Source organism: Hippocampus zosterae, chromosome 7, assembly GCF_025434085.1.
Source record: "Hippocampus zosterae strain Florida chromosome 7, ASM2543408v3, whole genome shotgun sequence".
NCBI classification, from domain to species: Eukaryota; Metazoa; Chordata; class Actinopteri; order Syngnathiformes; family Syngnathidae; genus Hippocampus; species Hippocampus zosterae.
The window spans coordinates 1,701,384-1,718,396 of record NC_067457.1 but is presented as its reverse complement, the minus strand read 5'-3'; the positions used below and the strand labels follow the sequence as shown (position 1 = coordinate 1,718,396).

The window sequence follows — 17,013 nt, the reverse complement described above, 5'->3', positions numbered from 1 at the left end:
TATTTATGTGCTAGGGTCTTTTTTTTATCCTGGACTTAAATTATCCTCGGAAGAGGATAGTTCGAGCGTGTTTTTTCTTTCCCTCTGCCTACCCAACGTTTTCCTTTCTGAATTCTGATTGTAATTTCCCCTTTGGGGGACAAATAAAGGATATCTTAATCTTAATCTGAAAGTGATGTTGCGTTAAATCAGTTGTTCTCAAAACTTTTTCACCCCCCTAAAAAAAATAAAAATAAAAAATAAAAATGCTCTACATTAAAACACAGCGTAGTGGACCTAAGTCTTAATAATTTTTTTTTTTTTAATTCCTAAAATGTGTCTTTCATTGTATAAGCCACTGTGACATTGTGCATACTTAGAACATTACCGCTGTAAAAGAAAAATAAACGACTCAAATAATGACATGATAAAATATAGCATAAAAGTTATGTACATAGTGAAACTAGTTTCAAAACAAAACGTTCTGTGAAGTGTGAAACCATATCAATGTTTCACCATCTTCTAATATACACAACAAATGTATGGAAATCAGAAGTCATCACAAGAATAGCTTGTCGAACTGTTGTCCATCCACCCAGCCATCCATTCTTTAATCCGCTTATCCTCACTAACCAGGAACTGCTTGCAAAACGGTAAAATCACAAGTGCTGATTTAACTCTGGTACTGAAATTTAGGTTAAAAAAAAAGTACCGGTACTTGGTTCTTTTGAGTACAAAACTCAAATGACATGTGCTCCATGGCACACAGCTTTTAAGTCACTGACTCTGTCAAGGAGATGTCACATAGATTTGGGCTGAGAACTCCTATGAAGAAACCGTCTCTCTATGAAACTTTGAAAAGAAGAGATTCAGGACGAAATGAGCACATTTGCACAACAAACACGTACTGGAAGTCCTGAACATCAAGACCAAGCCAAATCAAAGCTGCAGAAACAAGAAACAGAGGTGAAATCTCAAATCTTCAATTTGGTCTCTTGGCAAATTCATTTTTGATTAAAAATGTCTTGATAAAAAAGACAGTTTTATGCTTTGTTGTATGTTGTCCTAATTTTGAAACTGGAAGTTTGGTCGACACCGCAAGTAAAGAACCTGATTTATTCCAATGAACTTTTATGTCAAGGAGAATGTCAGATTTGAACGCTCAAGGAGTGCAATCGTCACAGACGAGGAGACATCACATCTGTATAATACAGCCTCCCGGCACACGACAGAAGGAGCAGCAAAATGTCCATTGGAGTGATGCAAAAAAAAAACCCACACATTACAAAGCTGCACAAAGCTGAGCTGTAATGGATTGATGGCATTTTGCTCTATTATTGTTATGAGCGCCGTCAGAGACATAATTAAGATCGTATGTCAAGGCAACACGACGCACACATCCGCTATGATCTGTGCGAGACTTTTTCAGTGAAGGGATGGGCTGTCTCCGGCCCTGGGTGGAAAGAGATGGAGAGAGAGAGCGAGAGAGAGAGAGAGAGAGAGAGAGAGAGAGAGAGAGAGAGAGTCCTTTCTGGGGCTGCGGAGAGGAGGGCAGAACAGCAGGGAGCCACAACGCCGATCGACCGACCGACTTGACTTCAACTGCGCTCGGATCCCAACCACGCCCCGCGAGGGCAGGACAGGGCAGCATCCACACGGGGAGGTGTAGCCCGGCCGGCAGGTGTCCCAGCTTCCGCAATGAAAGCACCAAAGAGCCGCTGAAGGGAGCCATGAAGTTCGGGAAGAGCATCTGCGTGCTGAACGTCGGGGGCACCCGCTACGCCTTCACCCGCGACGTGATCCGGGATTTCCCCCTGAGGCGCGTCAGCCGCCTCCACGCGTGCGCCACCGAGAAGGAGGTGCTGGAGCTGTGCGACGACTACGACCGCGAGCGCAACGAGTTTTTCTTCGACCGCCACGCGCAGGCTTTCGTCTTCATCATGCTCTACGTGCGCTCCGGGAAATTGCGCTTCGTCCCCGGCGTGTGCGAGCTGTCCTTCTATACCGAAATGCTCTACTGGGGGCTGGAGAGCGCGCATTTGGACTCCTGCTGCCAGAAGCGCCTGGACGAGCGGCTGTCCGAGGTCGGGCTGTCCGACGGTGGGCTCTCCCAGGAGGGGGACGCAGTGGAGGGGGCGACCCAGAGCCCGGTGGGAGAACCGGCGGCGGTGATGGAGCTCACCCGGCGCGCCAAGTGGCTGGAGAGGGCGCGCAGGGCGTTCGAGGAGCCCAACTCGTCGCTCGGGGCGCAGCTGCTGGCCACCGTGTCCGTCGTCTTTGTCATCGTGTCCATGGTGATGCTGTGCGCCAGTACACTGCCTGATTGGGACACGGCCAAGAGGAACACCGTGGAGGAGCACAGGTAATTTGGGAACTATCCATTTGCGTCAGTTGAGGACAAAACATTCAGACCAGTATTTCCCAACCCTGATTGAGCCATATGAGAAAAATATTGTGGCATACCACCAATAACACAAATATTTTTAAAAAGTCTCAATTTCGTCCCAGATTTACTGAGGTGAACAAAATATACATCAGATACAACGCCGCACGATTGGCTGACAACCAGTTGAGGGTGTCCCCCGCCTAAATCGACTCGTTCTTGTGGGGCTTTGCCACCCTGCAACAAGGAGGCGCTCTAGAGCAACCTCAGCAGTCCGAAGCCCCGCTCCACATGCTGCCCAACTCTCGTTTCCGTCTTTCTCTCTGTGAGGTGCACGCATTCATGACTGACAACGAGCAACTCTAAAGCGCCCATGTCAGCGGACTATCGGAAGGGAAGATTGAAAGCTAATAACTGCATGTTGCAATAGCGCTGAACAACCGCTGATGTGATTGAGGTTAAGTCTTATATAGTGGGGAGTATATTCTATTTAGAAACAAACCTCTGAATTCACTTTATAGGGTCTTTCGTTTTAGTATACGCCGGAATCCGGAGTCCCCTTGAAGTCGATGCTTGAGCCTTCATGAGATAACACATCGCCGTGTACTTTGCACTTGCTGGTGGATGGATTTTTCGGGTGACTCTGTAATGCGGTTTGGCCAAATTGTGTTTGCCTGTGTGCTTGCACAGGGCTTAATTCACTTATAATTGCCTTTCTAATCAATGGAGTAGACCCTTCTCTCCCCCCCCTTGGCATACCCACCTTGACTCCTGCTATGCTCAAATGCCGGCAATTTTCACGTCCTTCATCTCAGCGGGATGTCGGCGCACGTAATTAGCCGGCAGAGTGATTCTGTCAATGCCGTCGAGGATAATGTGTCTCTCGTTTCCTGTTTACAGGATCGTGGAGGCCGTCTGCATCGGCTGGTTCACGGCCGAGTGCATCCTGCGCTTCCTTGTGGCGCGGGACAAGTGGGACTTCCTCCGCCGGCCGCTCAACATCATCGACGTGGTGGCCATTACGCCTTATTATGTCACCATGGCGATGGCCCGGGCGGGGATGCCCGGCGCCGGGCTCGGGGTGGCGGGCGTGTTCCTGCGTGTGCTGCGCATGATGCGAGTGTTCTGGCTCATGAAGCTGGCCCGCCACTTCCTGGGGCTGCAGACGCTGGGGCTGACGCTGCGCCGCTGCTACCGGGAGATGGTGATGCTGATGGTGTTTGTCTGCGTCGCCATGGCGATTTACAGTGCCCTGGCACAGCTACTGGAGCACGGCTTGGATTTGGGCGCACGCAACCAGGACTACGCGAGCATCCCCGCCGCCGCCTGGTGGGTCATCATCTCCATGACGACAGTGGGGTACGGGGACGTTTACCCCATCACCATCGGGGGGCGGGTCCTCGGGGGGATGTGCGTGGTGAGCGGCATCGTCCTTCTGGCGCTGCCCATCACGTTCATCTACCACAGTTTTGTGCAGTGCTACCACGAACTCAGACTACGCTCGGCCAGGTATGCTCGAAGCCTTTCGGTGGAAATACTACAGTGAACATTTTCCGGATGCCTTGCACAATAGAAATCAACCGAATGAAAGTTCACGGCATGCCCAGTTCCTCACGGGTAGATGCACGTTTGCAAATTACGCGTCCTGTAATTCATCACTGTAAAGAACACAACTTGTAGTTTGGGGCCTCAAACTGTCAATTTTGGCGTGACAAGCTGAGATTCACCTCCTAATATTTATCTTTGACTCAAAAGCTGTACTGATCTCAAATCCAAACCATCCACGGGCAGCTGGTATCCATCGTGGTTTATCAACCTAAATTTCAAATGCAGGCCGGCCGGGACCTGCCACCATGCCTACGCGCTGAAAAACGTGCTTTACACATATATTATGGCAATAGTCGCAGTAACCCCCCCCCTGCACGATAAATATCAACCCAGTGCCTACAGTTTCTGAAGAAGGGAAAATCAAGGTAAAGTCTTGTTTTCCAAAGGCCTCTTAAAGCGCGAGCGTGCCCCCTTGAAGCCTACAAATCATTATTTATTAAAGACCAGACAAATCCGTTAGTCCCTGCGGATGGTTGTTTACACTGCATTGCCATGGTTACGACATGTACAGGCGTGTGTGTTTTTGTGTGTGTGTGTGTGTGTGTGTGTGTGTGTGTGCTGTGGCCTTCAGCCATTCAGTTTGTCAGGGGCTCTGTATAAGGCTGACCTAGATGCATTTAGCATCTATAGAGGCGAGGAATATGGAGACAAAAATTGAAAATTGCCAAATGTAAAGAATAAAAAGGGATGCAGCAGATGAAAAATGTGATGTGAAGCTCATAACAAAAACAATATTGTGTGTGTGTTTGTGTGTGTGTGTGTGTGTTTGTGCGTATGTGAGTGAGTGAGGGAGGTGGGTTTTTTTTGTACAGTATTTTCATCTCCGCGACACCCTCATTTCAGGCACGCCACTCACTGAGGCCGTCGATTAGTGTGTTTGCGATCAAATAGGGCACATACACACAAGGTCGTTGCAACACAAGAGGGAGGGGGAAATGACATCACATGCACGCCGACGAAGGTTATGACGTTCCATGAATCACGCCGGCTGCTTAATGAAGAGCCTCATCTACTCCCAAACAAAACAATCCAACACCTCACACCCACACCGCAGTCTCCCGCCACCCCGTTGCCATCAATCAAAGATCAGGCTGGAGTTCATCTCTTTGGATTTAAGTGTCAATTTTTCATCTCTAACCACATCGATATTCTTTTCGTCTCTCTGGTGTGCTTTTCAAGTAGCATAAATGTGACTAAAAAGTTTAATCAGTGCTGGATTATGCTTTTGACTGGGCAGTTAATAATTTCGCGACAAACACTTTTTTCATTTGTGATGTATTGAGTGGTTTTGGAAAAATAAAAGCAATTGTTGATCATTTTTCTGTGTAGTCCATTTCTTACAAATTACACCTTCAAGAGCTGAAATTGAAAGTAAACAAATCAATGCAGCTGTCATTTTACACAAAGCTTTCTGGACTTAACATCCTTTATCAACACTATAGAACCTACATTGTTATATTTCTTCAATGAAATTCTATCAATATATTCCCATCAGTCTGTTCTTTTCATTTTGTAGAAATGTAGCACTCCAGGGTTCTGCTCAATGATTAGTCGGTCAGGGCAAAACTTGCTACAGCCAACTTCAACTAGGAAAACAATCTCTTTGCACATATTAATACAACAAATTATTGTCAACTCCAGTGAGCATTTTGTATTTTTACGTGTTTGTCATAGATGGATAGATTTTCTTTTGCCAGCGACTCTCGGCCCTCCAATGAAAAAGGCGGGTTGGGGTCATCTGACCTTGACGTCACTTTCCCTCGACGCCCGAACCAGGAAACTCTTTCCGCCGGTTCGTTCTGTTGTGACCAGCGTGTCCGTACGCCATTCTCCCACGAACAAACATGTACTACAAATTCAGCGGTATCACACAGAAGCTTGCGGGGTCTTCTTCGTCGACGGCCTACGCCCCCCAGGTGAGTTCTAAAGTCGGCGCATGACTCAAAAGAAGGATGGTCTCGGTTGGCGGTGACCTTCATGACGCCGTGCTCGCACGCGTCCTTGTCTGAGTAAAATGCAACTTTGTCGTCAATCGACGCTGTGTAATCTCTTAAAACTATGTATTTTTAAATTTCCATACACGATGAAGTAGCATAATCAGCTTCATGTTTCACCCCTTGATGATGTATTGCTGGCTCCTCCCCTTCTTTCGGTTTTTAAAATGGGGTGTTGGGTTTATTGTAGCATAATTAATCTCAAAAATATTGTATGCATTGTAAATTAACATCTCCTCAGCAATTCTATCGTGACAACCACCCCATATTCAACCTTTCTCTTCCATATTTGGTTTGTAAAGGTTATCTCTCACCAACTGGCTGTTGTGTAAATTCAAATTCAATACCACGCAGGTGTGTCCTTGTCATATCTGACCTTTTGATAAAGCCCCCTCGCCAGGTTGTCTTGCCCATGATTAAATGTTAGGAGCGGTGCTCAATTTAGCTGTACCATTTTCCGTGTAAGTTGTGAATGTGCAAGTTTGGCCGGTCAAACTTTCGAGAGTTCTGGGAACTTTTGGGGTGTGGGGTCTACTGTAATGAACATATCAAATATTTCTGACTGTGGGCTAAATTATATTTTGCACATTCTATTTGAATGTGTTTTTTGTTGTCGTATAACACAACAAACTGTTTGGTTACCCAGGAGTAAAAGGTTAATAGGATTTGAGGTGGGAAACAAAGGATCCTGTTTCTGCAGGTTAGCTTGAGGTCTGCATGTCGTGATGAATGTGAAGTTGTTGCATCTTAGCACCTTCATTGTGGCGCCCTCGCACGCGCTGTAATTATCACCTTTGCAAGCATGTCATGTGATGACTTCGTTCTTTCAGGCACGTAAGTGCTGGGGCTTGGCGAGAAACACTCTTGTACCATGTCGGCAAAATTCCATCGTAATAAGATGGATGCTCATATGTTTTTCTTGCGTTTCTTGCGATAAATAGAAAATTGATCGTCCAGTTTATTTCATTTTATTTTTTGGTAAGTAAATGTCCACCTCATCAACCAAAATACCCACGCGCAATTTAATTATCTGAATGCGTGTAGCCGCTGTGGCTGTGCCGAGGTGCACTTCAGTGAGCTTGGTCCAAAAGTGGTTTCCTCGATATGAAGGTGCCATGTTGACATTGTGACTTATTGGTTGTGCATTCATTGTGCAGGGTTTAAGGCCAGTCGTCCCGACCGAATCATCAACCATGATCTTTGCCACACCCACCAAAGTTGTGTCAGAAGCAGGACCCGTGGTGGAGTACTTGGGGGCCAACAAAGTGCCCGACTTTCAGAGGATATTCCAGGTAATCGTTTTTTCAAAAAGCAACACATACACGTACAGTTTCCCCTTCGATTTGGTCATCACGAATCAATCACAAGCGCACCACCGGGGGGGGGGGAGCAATCAATAACACAAGAGTAATTAGAGTATTGATGTTTCACTCTAATTGCAGCAACTTTCTTCATTCAAGCCAAGAAACTTTTTGTTCTGTTTTTCCTCGTATGTTTTAGACGTCGGACAATATCCCCGTTCACCTGAAACGCGGCGTCCCTGACCGGCTGTTGTACCGCACCACCATGGCCCTGACTGTAGGGGGCGCTCTCTACTGCCTGGTGGCGCTCTACATCGCCGCTCAGCCCAGAAACAAGTGACCACCGTCACCCAACCTGATCCCCACTAGACACTTTTTCCATGTTTTCCACCCAGCGGCCCGGTTCGGTACGGTTTAGCATAGCACGATGACGTGCTTGCCGGAAACAACATAGGTGGCCAAGTTCTTGTCACTCAAAGACTGCCAAAAGTGGAATCGTACCAAAGTGGTGAACCGCACCGTTTGGTGGAAACAGGGCGTGTGATATGTTGCTGCTCAGCGGGTCAACCCAACAACGAGCCTCCTTTTTCCCGTCGATGATAACTCTTGTAAACTGTTTCGCACAAACAAAACAAAAGAAGATATTTCATTCAATAAATGTGATCGCAAATGACCGTATTGGGGGTGTATCTTTTATTCTCTCTTATTGTCTCTCTCATCATGCGTCACGTGACGCAGCTTTAAAACAGGAGGTGGTCTCCACTGAATCAACCTAGCAGTTCAGTCCTCTGTAAATACCGCCCCCTCGGCTCACGTGTAGCAAATAAATGTCGCTTCTTATTTACTTTGTCATTTGCGCTACTGGTGAATAGGTTTGACGTCAGCAATAGAGTTAATATGGACAAAAGCAAGGCAGTTGGATCAATGCAAGTAAAACTAACGTCTGCCTGCAAACACTCACTAGCAATCACATTTAAGACAACAAGAGCTGAATTGCAAGCAATTAAATGAAGAAATTATAACCCATGGAGCAAAGTTTCCAAGCATTATTGAGTCAAGGCACATATTTTACACGAGGCACATTTTACATATAGAAAACTAATCTCATGACACATCACCATACAAAAAGGTCACAAAAAGGGGATACACAAGTCGATTTTATACCCTCTGCCATCCAGTGGAGGATAAATTAATCGTTCCCCCTGTCACAATAAATCACTGGCATGTGGTTTGGAAACCACTGTAATGACTTTGAGATACCTGTAGATGGCGATGTTGCGTTGGATTTGTGATCACAGCTTTTATGTAAAAGATGAATAATTGGCAGCAAACCTGTCGCGTCGAGTATGATGAAGAAAAATGCCAACATGGACGTCCAAAAAGTTTAGGCGCGTCACACTTGAGCAGAGTACTGTATATATATATTTAGTGGAAATAGAGTGTGAAAAGATGATGCGGTTCACAAGGTGAATGGTGAACACCATATAAAATAAAAGGCCACCCATGTTCAATTTCTTGAAAGTTTGACCTTATTTGCGCTTGGTCACGACACAAATAAAACAGTTGCACCAAGCGATGATTTGTCATCGGAAAAAAATATTTTGGGGCACCTGTTAAGTCAGGTCCCGCTCGTAAACAAAGCCCCCCCCCCCCCGTTTCAAATTAAAATCTAACCTGTTTGTGCAGACAGGAAGTCGAAAGCAAGACGCCACGTCAGAGCAGGAAGTGAGTGAGAAGGTGCCAAGCAAGGTTGCACTTCCCATTTGTTTTCTGATAAGTCTCACCCATCCTCCATTTCATAAAGATGTCATCTCACACTCCCTCCCCTCATACTCCATCTGTCTCATCTCACCCCCACTTCCCTTGTTTGCTTCCAGCGTTCACTCCCCATGCTTCATTCACAGTTGGAGTGTCGTGTTACCGCTAGGCAAACGTCATGCAATTCTCCCGCCGAGCGACAACAAAGGGAGATAGCCATTGTTACCACAAAACAAGACTGCTCGAGTGGGCTCTGATGATGCAGGCGGGATAATTAAGATGATGGAGGGTCTCTAGGATGGAGTGTTCCGGAAAGTGTACCTCTTGACCATTCAATTCAAAGAATATTGTGTTTAGAGTTTGTCTTTGAAGAAGACCCGGAAATGTGCAAAATTGCAGTAAAATGGCTGCTTCAAAACAAAACGGCAGACTTCCTGTGTCTTTTCAGGCATAGTTTCTCAAGACTATTTTCGCAGGTCTACTCATAATAGACCTGACTACCAAATTTCATGTTGTTCAGCGAAACTGCCTTCGAGGGCTGGATTTTGAAAATTTGAACAGCCTTGGGAATGGCCAAAATAATTCAAAATAAAAATGAGTGACTTCCTGTGTCTTTTTGGGCACTACTGTATTTTGTGGGACTACTCTTGATCGACTTGACGACCAAATTTCATGTTGGTTAAGTGAAACTAGCTTCTGGGGCTGGATCTGGAAATGGCCATGATAACCCTAAAATATCGGTTTCAAACCAAAATGGCAAACTTCCTTGCGTCTTTTTGAGCGTATTTTTTGTCACACTTTTCTTGGGATCTGCTATAGAGGGACATGTCTGTCAAATTTAATGTTGCTAAGTAAAACTCAATTTGGGAGATTGGATTTTCCATTCATTCCTGGGTAAGCAGGCTAAAATGTTTCCGGACTTACTTTTGATACAGATGTATTAAGAGAAAAAAAATAAGGTCTGTGCAGAAATCAAGGCCACTCATCCTAGCCAGCCTTGACGCTGGAAACCGCAACGCTACGGGTTGACAAATCACCTCTGCTCGCCCCCAGAACATAATGAATAAATAACATTCTCCCCGCATGCAACGAGGCACCGGAGACGCCCGGCCACAAATCCATCAGCCAGGGTGCTAACACCTTTATAATATTATGTCGCCCCCCCTACCCCTAATCTTACTCGCAACCCTAAAAATACACTTGATGGACAAAACGGCATGAGGTCAGATTAGAATTGGTGGACACAGCGAGAGATGGTAAAAATGGACTGATTGCTTTTGGCAGGGCCATTTTTATTTTCTTGTCTCCCTGTGTAGGAGGGTTCAAACATGGGACATAACAGACAGATGTGCCCAAGTGGAAAAATAATCCCATGAAAGGCCATCACTCAAATCTGTCAAAGTAGAGTTTCAAGCCATGGAGAGAGAGTTTCAAATGATGGCTACAAAACCGCATTTGGATTACAAGTCCTGGCTCAAATTTAATGTTGGGGTCTTAAAGTAAGGTCTCAAGTCTGTGTTAAGAGTTTGAAACGTTCCTAAAAATGAGAAGCCAACATGGGGGCCCAAGGAAAAGAGGAGAGATTAATGGTGATTTAAAAAAAGAACAACATTCATCACGGTTGCAAAAATGCGTGTGTGTGTCATTTCCCCTTATCCAATTACAGTTCATTTTACAAGTGCATAATCTTAGTGACTTTCGATTACAGCAAAGCCCACGGGTTCGATAAAAATCCAAAGTAAAAGCGTAATACAAAATATGCATATGTGAGGCACATGTATTGTTTTTCTCCACAAGGGTCAGCATCTTCTTTCTAGTAAGTCGTAAGTACTGTAGCATCTGTGACTTTAAAATAGCATGTCTGCACCTTTTTATTCTTGTAAAAATGACAATACAAAACAAGGTAGGTTGTATTACACTGGCATCGTCAAAGTGTCAGGAATCCAAATAAATAGGAGAAATAAGTGATACAGCGGGTGCGTGTGGACAGTGAAGCTGGTCCATCATTTACACTTGTAAGTAAGCTGCTTACGATGATAGTGAATCCACGTTGGCGCCACCACCAGGCCCGATAGGTATCCAAACATGGCGCCCAGGCTGCAGGATATCGGCCAAACCTGAGGAAACCCCCCCCAGCAATGATAAGTTAGCAAGGAAGGGAGGACATTTAATTTGAGGTGTGACTGAATGAGGGGTGATGTGCTCACCTGCCAAGGCCTGTTCCAGTCTAAAGGTATTGGGAAGGCTCCCATCCAAGCGCCCAACACCGTCAAGGCTACTGTGATCTGGAGGCAAGTATCCCAAACAGACATTGCTCTGCGAAGCAAAGGCAAGACATTTTAGTTAGTTAGTCGTTTTGTTTTTTTCGAACAAACACATAAGTCCATATGTGGTGAGGTCTTTACTGAACTCAATTAACTTCCTATTGAAATGAATCAAAACAGCTGATGTTGTGAAGTTTGCTGTCGCCACCTAGCGGCGGAATGCCTGAAGCTCACTTGGAGTAGATATATTTTTCTGGCCCCAAAAATAAAATAAAATACAAATATTGGCCAAGCAACGCCTCGCTAACTAAAAAAAACTGTTACCCGTGACGACTAAAGACCCGGATCCAAGCCTGGACGTTTGGTCCGAGCACACAGAGACACCGAAGCGTGGTGAGCGAGGACAGCAAGACGGCGAGAGAGAAGGTCTCCAAAGCCGAGCTGTGGAAGGTGACAGATGTGTCATGTCAGAAGAAATTTAAAATAAACCAATTGTTTTCTTTTGCTACTCACTCGATGAGAGGAGCTCCGTAGAGAACCACCACGATGTGGAAAAACACGCAGGACAGAAAGAAGTACAAACAGGAACGAAACAACCTGGACAGCTGGACAGAGGATGAAAGATTATTATAAAATAGTTTTTTCATTGGATGTCAAGCAAACAAAAGCAAGGCTCTCGTTGGTCCAGAAATACATGGGGCGGAATTAGGGCTGCATTCGAGTGATCGGCCCCTAATTGGCTAATTCAAATGGATTACACCATGGCAAGAATATGCTTTTAATTCTTTATCCTTTGTGTTTTGACGAAAGCATTCCACAAGGGGTATTCTGACCCCCCCGCCCCCCCCCCCCCCCACTAAAAAACCCACACCACTGACAAACTCCTTTAATATGCACTCTTGCTGCCCAGATTTTCGTGAACCTTATATCCCAGCGTGTGCTTCCTGGTCGGCGGAGAAATGCCGAGCAGCCAGAAGACGGCGACGCTGACTGCGGCGACGGCCACAGACACCGAGTAGATCCATAGCAGGTGGGTGCCGTACAACGAGAAGCCCGGGACGAGCGCCGCGGGGACGACAGTGGCAATGAGCATCGAAGCGGCGATGATGGCGTGGGTGCTCGCCATTGCTCGGATCTCGTGGTCCCACATGGCTCTTGACGACACAAAAGTACTTTTGAGATCTTAAAATTGATACCAAAGGAAGGTTAGCAAAGGGGAAACGTCCGTCGATTATTCTGCATTACTTCCGTAAATATGGAGTTGAGCGTTATTTCGCAAGCCAATCACAGTTCAGAATTTGGTGAAGTTTCACCAATGAAGAGGCGTCACCAAGACGCATAAAGTTAGGTCCACCGCTGTCTATCTATGTTTGGTGTTCCCACTGTCCAACTGATCTAGTTAAAAATTAATATCCTGTTAAAATAATTTCAGACTATAATTCTAATACCTACGAAATAAAAGTCCATTGATAACCGATATCAGATGCTTTCGGCGAGTATAAATGGACACGGTTGTCAGCCAATCACATTTCGTAATCCTGCGACATTGACCAATCAAGTGTACCTTGTACATACGAACCGGTAATTTAGGATCATACCTGCTGAATATTAACGAAAATAACTATTGAATCTATAACTACCAAAGCTATGAAGTACAATATGCTTTTAAAATAGAATCAACTGCTTTTGTTTTTAGAATTAAACGACACAGCTGGCAGCCAATCACGTTTGAAAATCTCGCGATATTTGACTGATCCGATGAGTGATGTCACCCATAACCGGACGTTTACAAACATAGCAGTACCAGCTAGCTAGCTCGTAAAACAGTAGGCATTCTGCGAGCTAGTGTTTTTCCCCAATCACTTGAAACAAACACCACCACAAATATGGTCTGTGAAAAGTGTAAGTTTGCAGTAAACGACTGCCGGTCTTCAAATGTGAGCGAAATGTTAGTTTTCCCGAACGACGTACCATTCTTGTAAACTAACAAAGCTAACATGTCTGCCCGCTCAAAATGTCGCCTTTTTACGTACTAAAACCAGAAGGTAACTTTATGTCACCTCAGTGCGTGTGACTTGTGTGTATTTGTCTCAGGTGAGAAGAAGCTTGGTAGAGTCATCACTCCGGACACTTGGAAGGACGGAGCACGGAATACGATAGGTAAGATTTTGTCATCTTACCTATTTGTCATCCAAATCCTTCATATGTGTCCAACTAAAACAAAAGCATTTCGGAACATTTAGTCAGGCCTTGTCTTATAGAAAAATTGTTGTGTCACCATCTTGTGGTATCTACAGCCATTCACAATAATCTTTAGGTGGATGGCGAATACAAGTGTATTACCGCGGATAACAGACATTCACTGGAATGTGCTGTGAAAAGTTTTTTTTCTTCGTTCTAGAGAGTGGGGGTCGCAAGCGCAATGAAAATAAGCTGCTGACTTCAAAGAAAGCCAGGTGAGCTTGAAGTCACCCATGCTGTATTTTTAGGAACAGGGGGCCACGTAATGGTCGCGGTCACCTGTTCAGGGACTCGCACACAGATTTGTAAGCCTCCACAACCCTTTTTCAGGTTCGACCCATACAGTAAGACGGGCTTTGCCACGTGTCGCATCTGCAAGAGCTCCGTCCATCAGTCAGGCTCGCACTACTGCCAAGGCTGCGCTTACAAGAAAGGTTAGTACTATACGTCACACCACCGCTCTGGGCAAGTTTTCATGGACTTCAGGAGAATGGATTTTGGTTTTAATCCTTCACGCAGGCTCTCTTTGACATTTACGCGAATAGGGTGTTTCATTTTTAGTGTTTGCGCCTGCCTCACATGCTCCAATCCTTCATCCCCTCAGGAATCTGCGCCATGTGCGGGAAGAAGGTTCTCGACACCACCAACTACAAACAGACGTCGGTGTGACCCCGCTGTATGCCATAATGTTTATCACATGTTGACTGCAAGGTCCCCCGAAGCCACACTTTAATTCTATATTCAAACATAGAGTGCAAGACTGTCCTAATACAGTCATCTGTTAATGAGTTTTCAAGCGTAACTCACAAATTACATTTGGTTGTCGTTGAGCCGTGAATATTTGTTTTATTTTGTTGCTTTTCATGAATTTGTTGTTGTGTATATATGATGTGATTTCCATTTTAGAGTAAAATCTTTTTTTAAAGCCAAAAATGTGGCAACGGGTCAAAAAATTCAAGAGGTGGGGGGGTGGGAGTGCAAACACTTTCGCAAGGCACATTTAAATGTGACTTCTCAGTTGCACAAAGAAGGCCGGTGCATTCTGGTCATTTTTGTTTTCTTTTTATTCGGGTAAATGATAATCAAACTACATGCTACAGATGACAAAAAAGAAAAACTCGTCCACTTTCTTCCTCCTCGCGCAGAAATAACAAATGTTTTACATGACAAAGACATGGATTATTATGAAAGGAATTACAATTCTATAATAATGATTAAGTGAGAAAGGGTTTATAACAGACAGCACCACTTGGCACCAGCGCCAATGAAATTCCCATCTGGGTAGTACAGGTAAAAAAAAGAATTTCATTTTGTATATTGAACAGAAATATAAAATATTTTGGTGGAGAGAAAAAAAAGGCACTTGGAATCACAGTGACTTTACAAATCATCAAAGCTGCGGCATTGAAATTCTTCAATCTGTGGTGTGTGTGTTTCTTGTACGTTTATGGATCCGCCATGACGTCCTCTCACTTCTGGGTGAGGGACAGGAACTCCTCCCGAGTTTTGGGGTCATCTCGGTAGGCCCCCAACATGGAGCTGGTAACCGTGCGGCTGTTCATCTTCTGCACGCCGCGCATCACCATGCACATGTGCCTGCGCGCAAAAGGAGGCGGCTATTAAAAGATGGCGTATGCGTATATATGTATGTCCGTGCGGGCCGACTTACGCCGCCTCAATCACCACGGCGACGCCTCTGGGTTTCAGGGCCTCGGATAACCCGACGGCAATCTGCTTGGTGAGACGCTCTTGAACTGAGCAGGAAAAAAAGCAAAAAGGTGACATCACAACCTTTACTCATCTGCAAATTTGCCAACACCGCGTCCAATCCGCAGTTCTGCCGCGCAAGATTTTCATTGTTCATCAAAATAGAGCCTGTATAAAAGTGGCTTTTGCGGGACATGATGACGCTACGGTATTGGGTCTCACCTTGAAGCCTTCGACTGTAGATCTCCACAATCCTGCAAAGAGAAGAACTTTTTCACTCACCACAACGGCATTCATTTCACTGCTAACGACCTCCCTCGCAAATGGTTGGTCTTCCGTCGTTTTGCTCAGATTGTCCTTTTGTGTGGTGTGACTTTTTTCCCGTTATTCAGTCTGTTTTTTTCCCCCCCAGGCCAGGCTTTCTTTCTGTTCTTCTTGTCATGGAAAATTGATTTTGGTGTGTTTTTGTATTTTTAATAGCGAATGCACAAGAAGTGGCTCCAGTCTGTCCGCCATTTGGATGCCAGAGCCTCCACCCAAGCTCCCGGGCACCAGAGCCCATCCGAATTCGGCTGTGATGACAAGCGCTGGTTCCCACGGGGAACATTCGCAGGGGAGTTGAGAATTGAGACACAGGTCAATGCGGTGAAATAACAGAAGAACGCACTGGACCAAGACTAACGCGGCAAGCGCATTAACCACAATGTGTGTGTTTTAATCACCTCGCCAGCTTGCTCAGCCCCACCACTTTCTTGTTGGGAATATACCCGATGTGGACCTACGCAAACAAAGGCGAGGGGAATCAGCTGACTTGCAAAGCGGAACCGAACAAACACACAAGGGAGCCCTTGGAGTTGTCGTCGTGAGTCCCGAGGGAACTCACTTTGCCAAAAAAGGGCACCAGATGATGCTCGCACAAGGAGAACATGTCGATGTCCTTCACGATCACCATCTCGTCGTGGCCCTCGTCGAAGATGGCGTCGTTCAGCACATCTGGTGAGACATCAAGATAGTATTACTTTTTATTTTTTGGAGTTACAACTCAGTCCAATTGAATCCTAATCCTTCAACTTGATGGTGGGATGCACATTTTGTATCAGATTCCCTAATAATAATCAAAATGATAAGAAGTTTGGTACTTAAGCCTTCAGTTGCAAGTATCACCACGAGGGAGGACCATTGGTAAGAATTTATCAATTATAATTGAACAGTTGGCTTGATTGGTCATGCCTGGGGAGTGAGGCCAAAAGCGTCCTTACCGTCTACCGTCTCGTGGTAGCCCTTGGTGAAGAACTGCATGGCTTTGGCGGCGCGCAGCGGCGTGCGGAGCAGGCCGTGGCGGTCGACGTCCTCGCCGAGCTCCCGCAAGATGCTGGCGTAGGCAGCCTCCATGGAGGGCAGCCGGCACTGGTCCTCCTCCTCCTTGCGGGAGCCCTCTGGGAGTTTGCTGTGGGCCGCTTTCTTGACGCTCAGCTCGGGGAAAGCGTTGCTTCTGTGGAACTTCTCCGCGGCGACGTCGCTCGCCTTCCCGTTGCAGTGGCCGTTCATGATGATGATGCTGATGCTGAGCGTTGCCTCGCCTGTCTGGTATTGTCCTTCCACATCCTGCAGGTTCTCGCTTTTAAAGCAGGCAATTCCTTGCGCGCATCATCATCATCATCATCATCCAACCCGAACCGCATTGGTCATTGTCGCCCGTCTTGCTCCCGTCGCCCCCCCCATCACTCGACACGTGTGTATGATCGTCATCGAGCTGCATCGATTCGTCTTGCCTCCAT

At 45.9% G+C, this 17,013-nt stretch overlaps 5 protein-coding genes across 6 annotated transcripts; 3 read left to right on the top strand and 2 right to left on the bottom strand.

Annotated features, from left to right (window-relative positions):
* Positions 1-1,094: 1,094 nt before the first annotated feature.
* On the top strand, positions 1,095-5,289 carry kcng3 (potassium voltage-gated channel, subfamily G, member 3). The gene is made up of 2 exons (XM_052070268.1): positions 1,095-2,341; positions 3,263-5,289. The coding sequence occupies exons 1-2, from the start codon at positions 1,416-1,418 to the stop codon at positions 3,906-3,908; spliced, it is 1,572 nt and encodes a 523-aa protein (XP_051926228.1). The 5' UTR covers positions 1,095-1,415; the 3' UTR covers positions 3,909-5,289.
* Positions 5,290-5,712: 423 nt separating this feature from the next.
* Positions 5,713-7,943, top strand: LOC127604884 (cytochrome c oxidase subunit 7A-related protein, mitochondrial). 2 transcript variants are annotated; one of them, XM_052072258.1, is made up of 3 exons: positions 5,713-5,886; positions 7,122-7,256; positions 7,465-7,943. In XM_052072258.1, exons 1-3 carry the CDS (start codon positions 5,815-5,817, stop codon positions 7,603-7,605), a joined length of 348 nt encoding a protein of 115 aa, XP_051928218.1. In that variant the 5' UTR covers positions 5,713-5,814; the 3' UTR covers positions 7,606-7,943. The 2 variants fall into 2 exon arrangements, with proteins under 2 accessions (XP_051928218.1, XP_051928219.1); XM_052072259.1 differs by having other exon boundaries at positions 7,407-7,943.
* A 2,351-nt stretch (positions 7,944-10,294) lies between these two features.
* On the bottom strand, positions 10,295-12,574 carry pigf (phosphatidylinositol glycan anchor biosynthesis, class F). The gene is made up of 5 exons (XM_052072257.1): positions 12,210-12,574; positions 11,801-11,892; positions 11,612-11,728; positions 11,231-11,339; positions 10,295-11,140 (listed from the first exon to the last, which is right to left on the bottom strand). The coding sequence occupies exons 1-5, from the start codon at positions 12,435-12,437 to the stop codon at positions 11,027-11,029; spliced, it is 660 nt and encodes a 219-aa protein (XP_051928217.1). The 5' UTR covers positions 12,438-12,574; the 3' UTR covers positions 10,295-11,026.
* Positions 12,575-13,031: 457 nt separating this feature from the next.
* cript (cysteine-rich PDZ-binding protein) lies at positions 13,032-14,358 on the top strand. Its single transcript, XM_052072260.1, has 5 exons — positions 13,032-13,189; positions 13,382-13,447; positions 13,689-13,743; positions 13,859-13,962; positions 14,133-14,358. The coding sequence occupies exons 1-5, from the start codon at positions 13,174-13,176 to the stop codon at positions 14,195-14,197; spliced, it is 306 nt and encodes a 101-aa protein (XP_051928220.1). The 5' UTR covers positions 13,032-13,173; the 3' UTR covers positions 14,198-14,358.
* Positions 14,359-14,764: 406 nt separating this feature from the next.
* Positions 14,765-16,900, bottom strand: gch2 (GTP cyclohydrolase 2). The gene is made up of 6 exons (XM_052072255.1): positions 16,495-16,900; positions 16,119-16,228; positions 15,958-16,013; positions 15,458-15,489; positions 15,198-15,282; positions 14,765-15,124 (listed from the first exon to the last, which is right to left on the bottom strand). The coding sequence occupies exons 1-6, from the start codon at positions 16,781-16,783 to the stop codon at positions 14,998-15,000; spliced, it is 699 nt and encodes a 232-aa protein (XP_051928215.1). The 5' UTR covers positions 16,784-16,900; the 3' UTR covers positions 14,765-14,997.
* Positions 16,901-17,013: the final 113 nt, after the last annotated feature.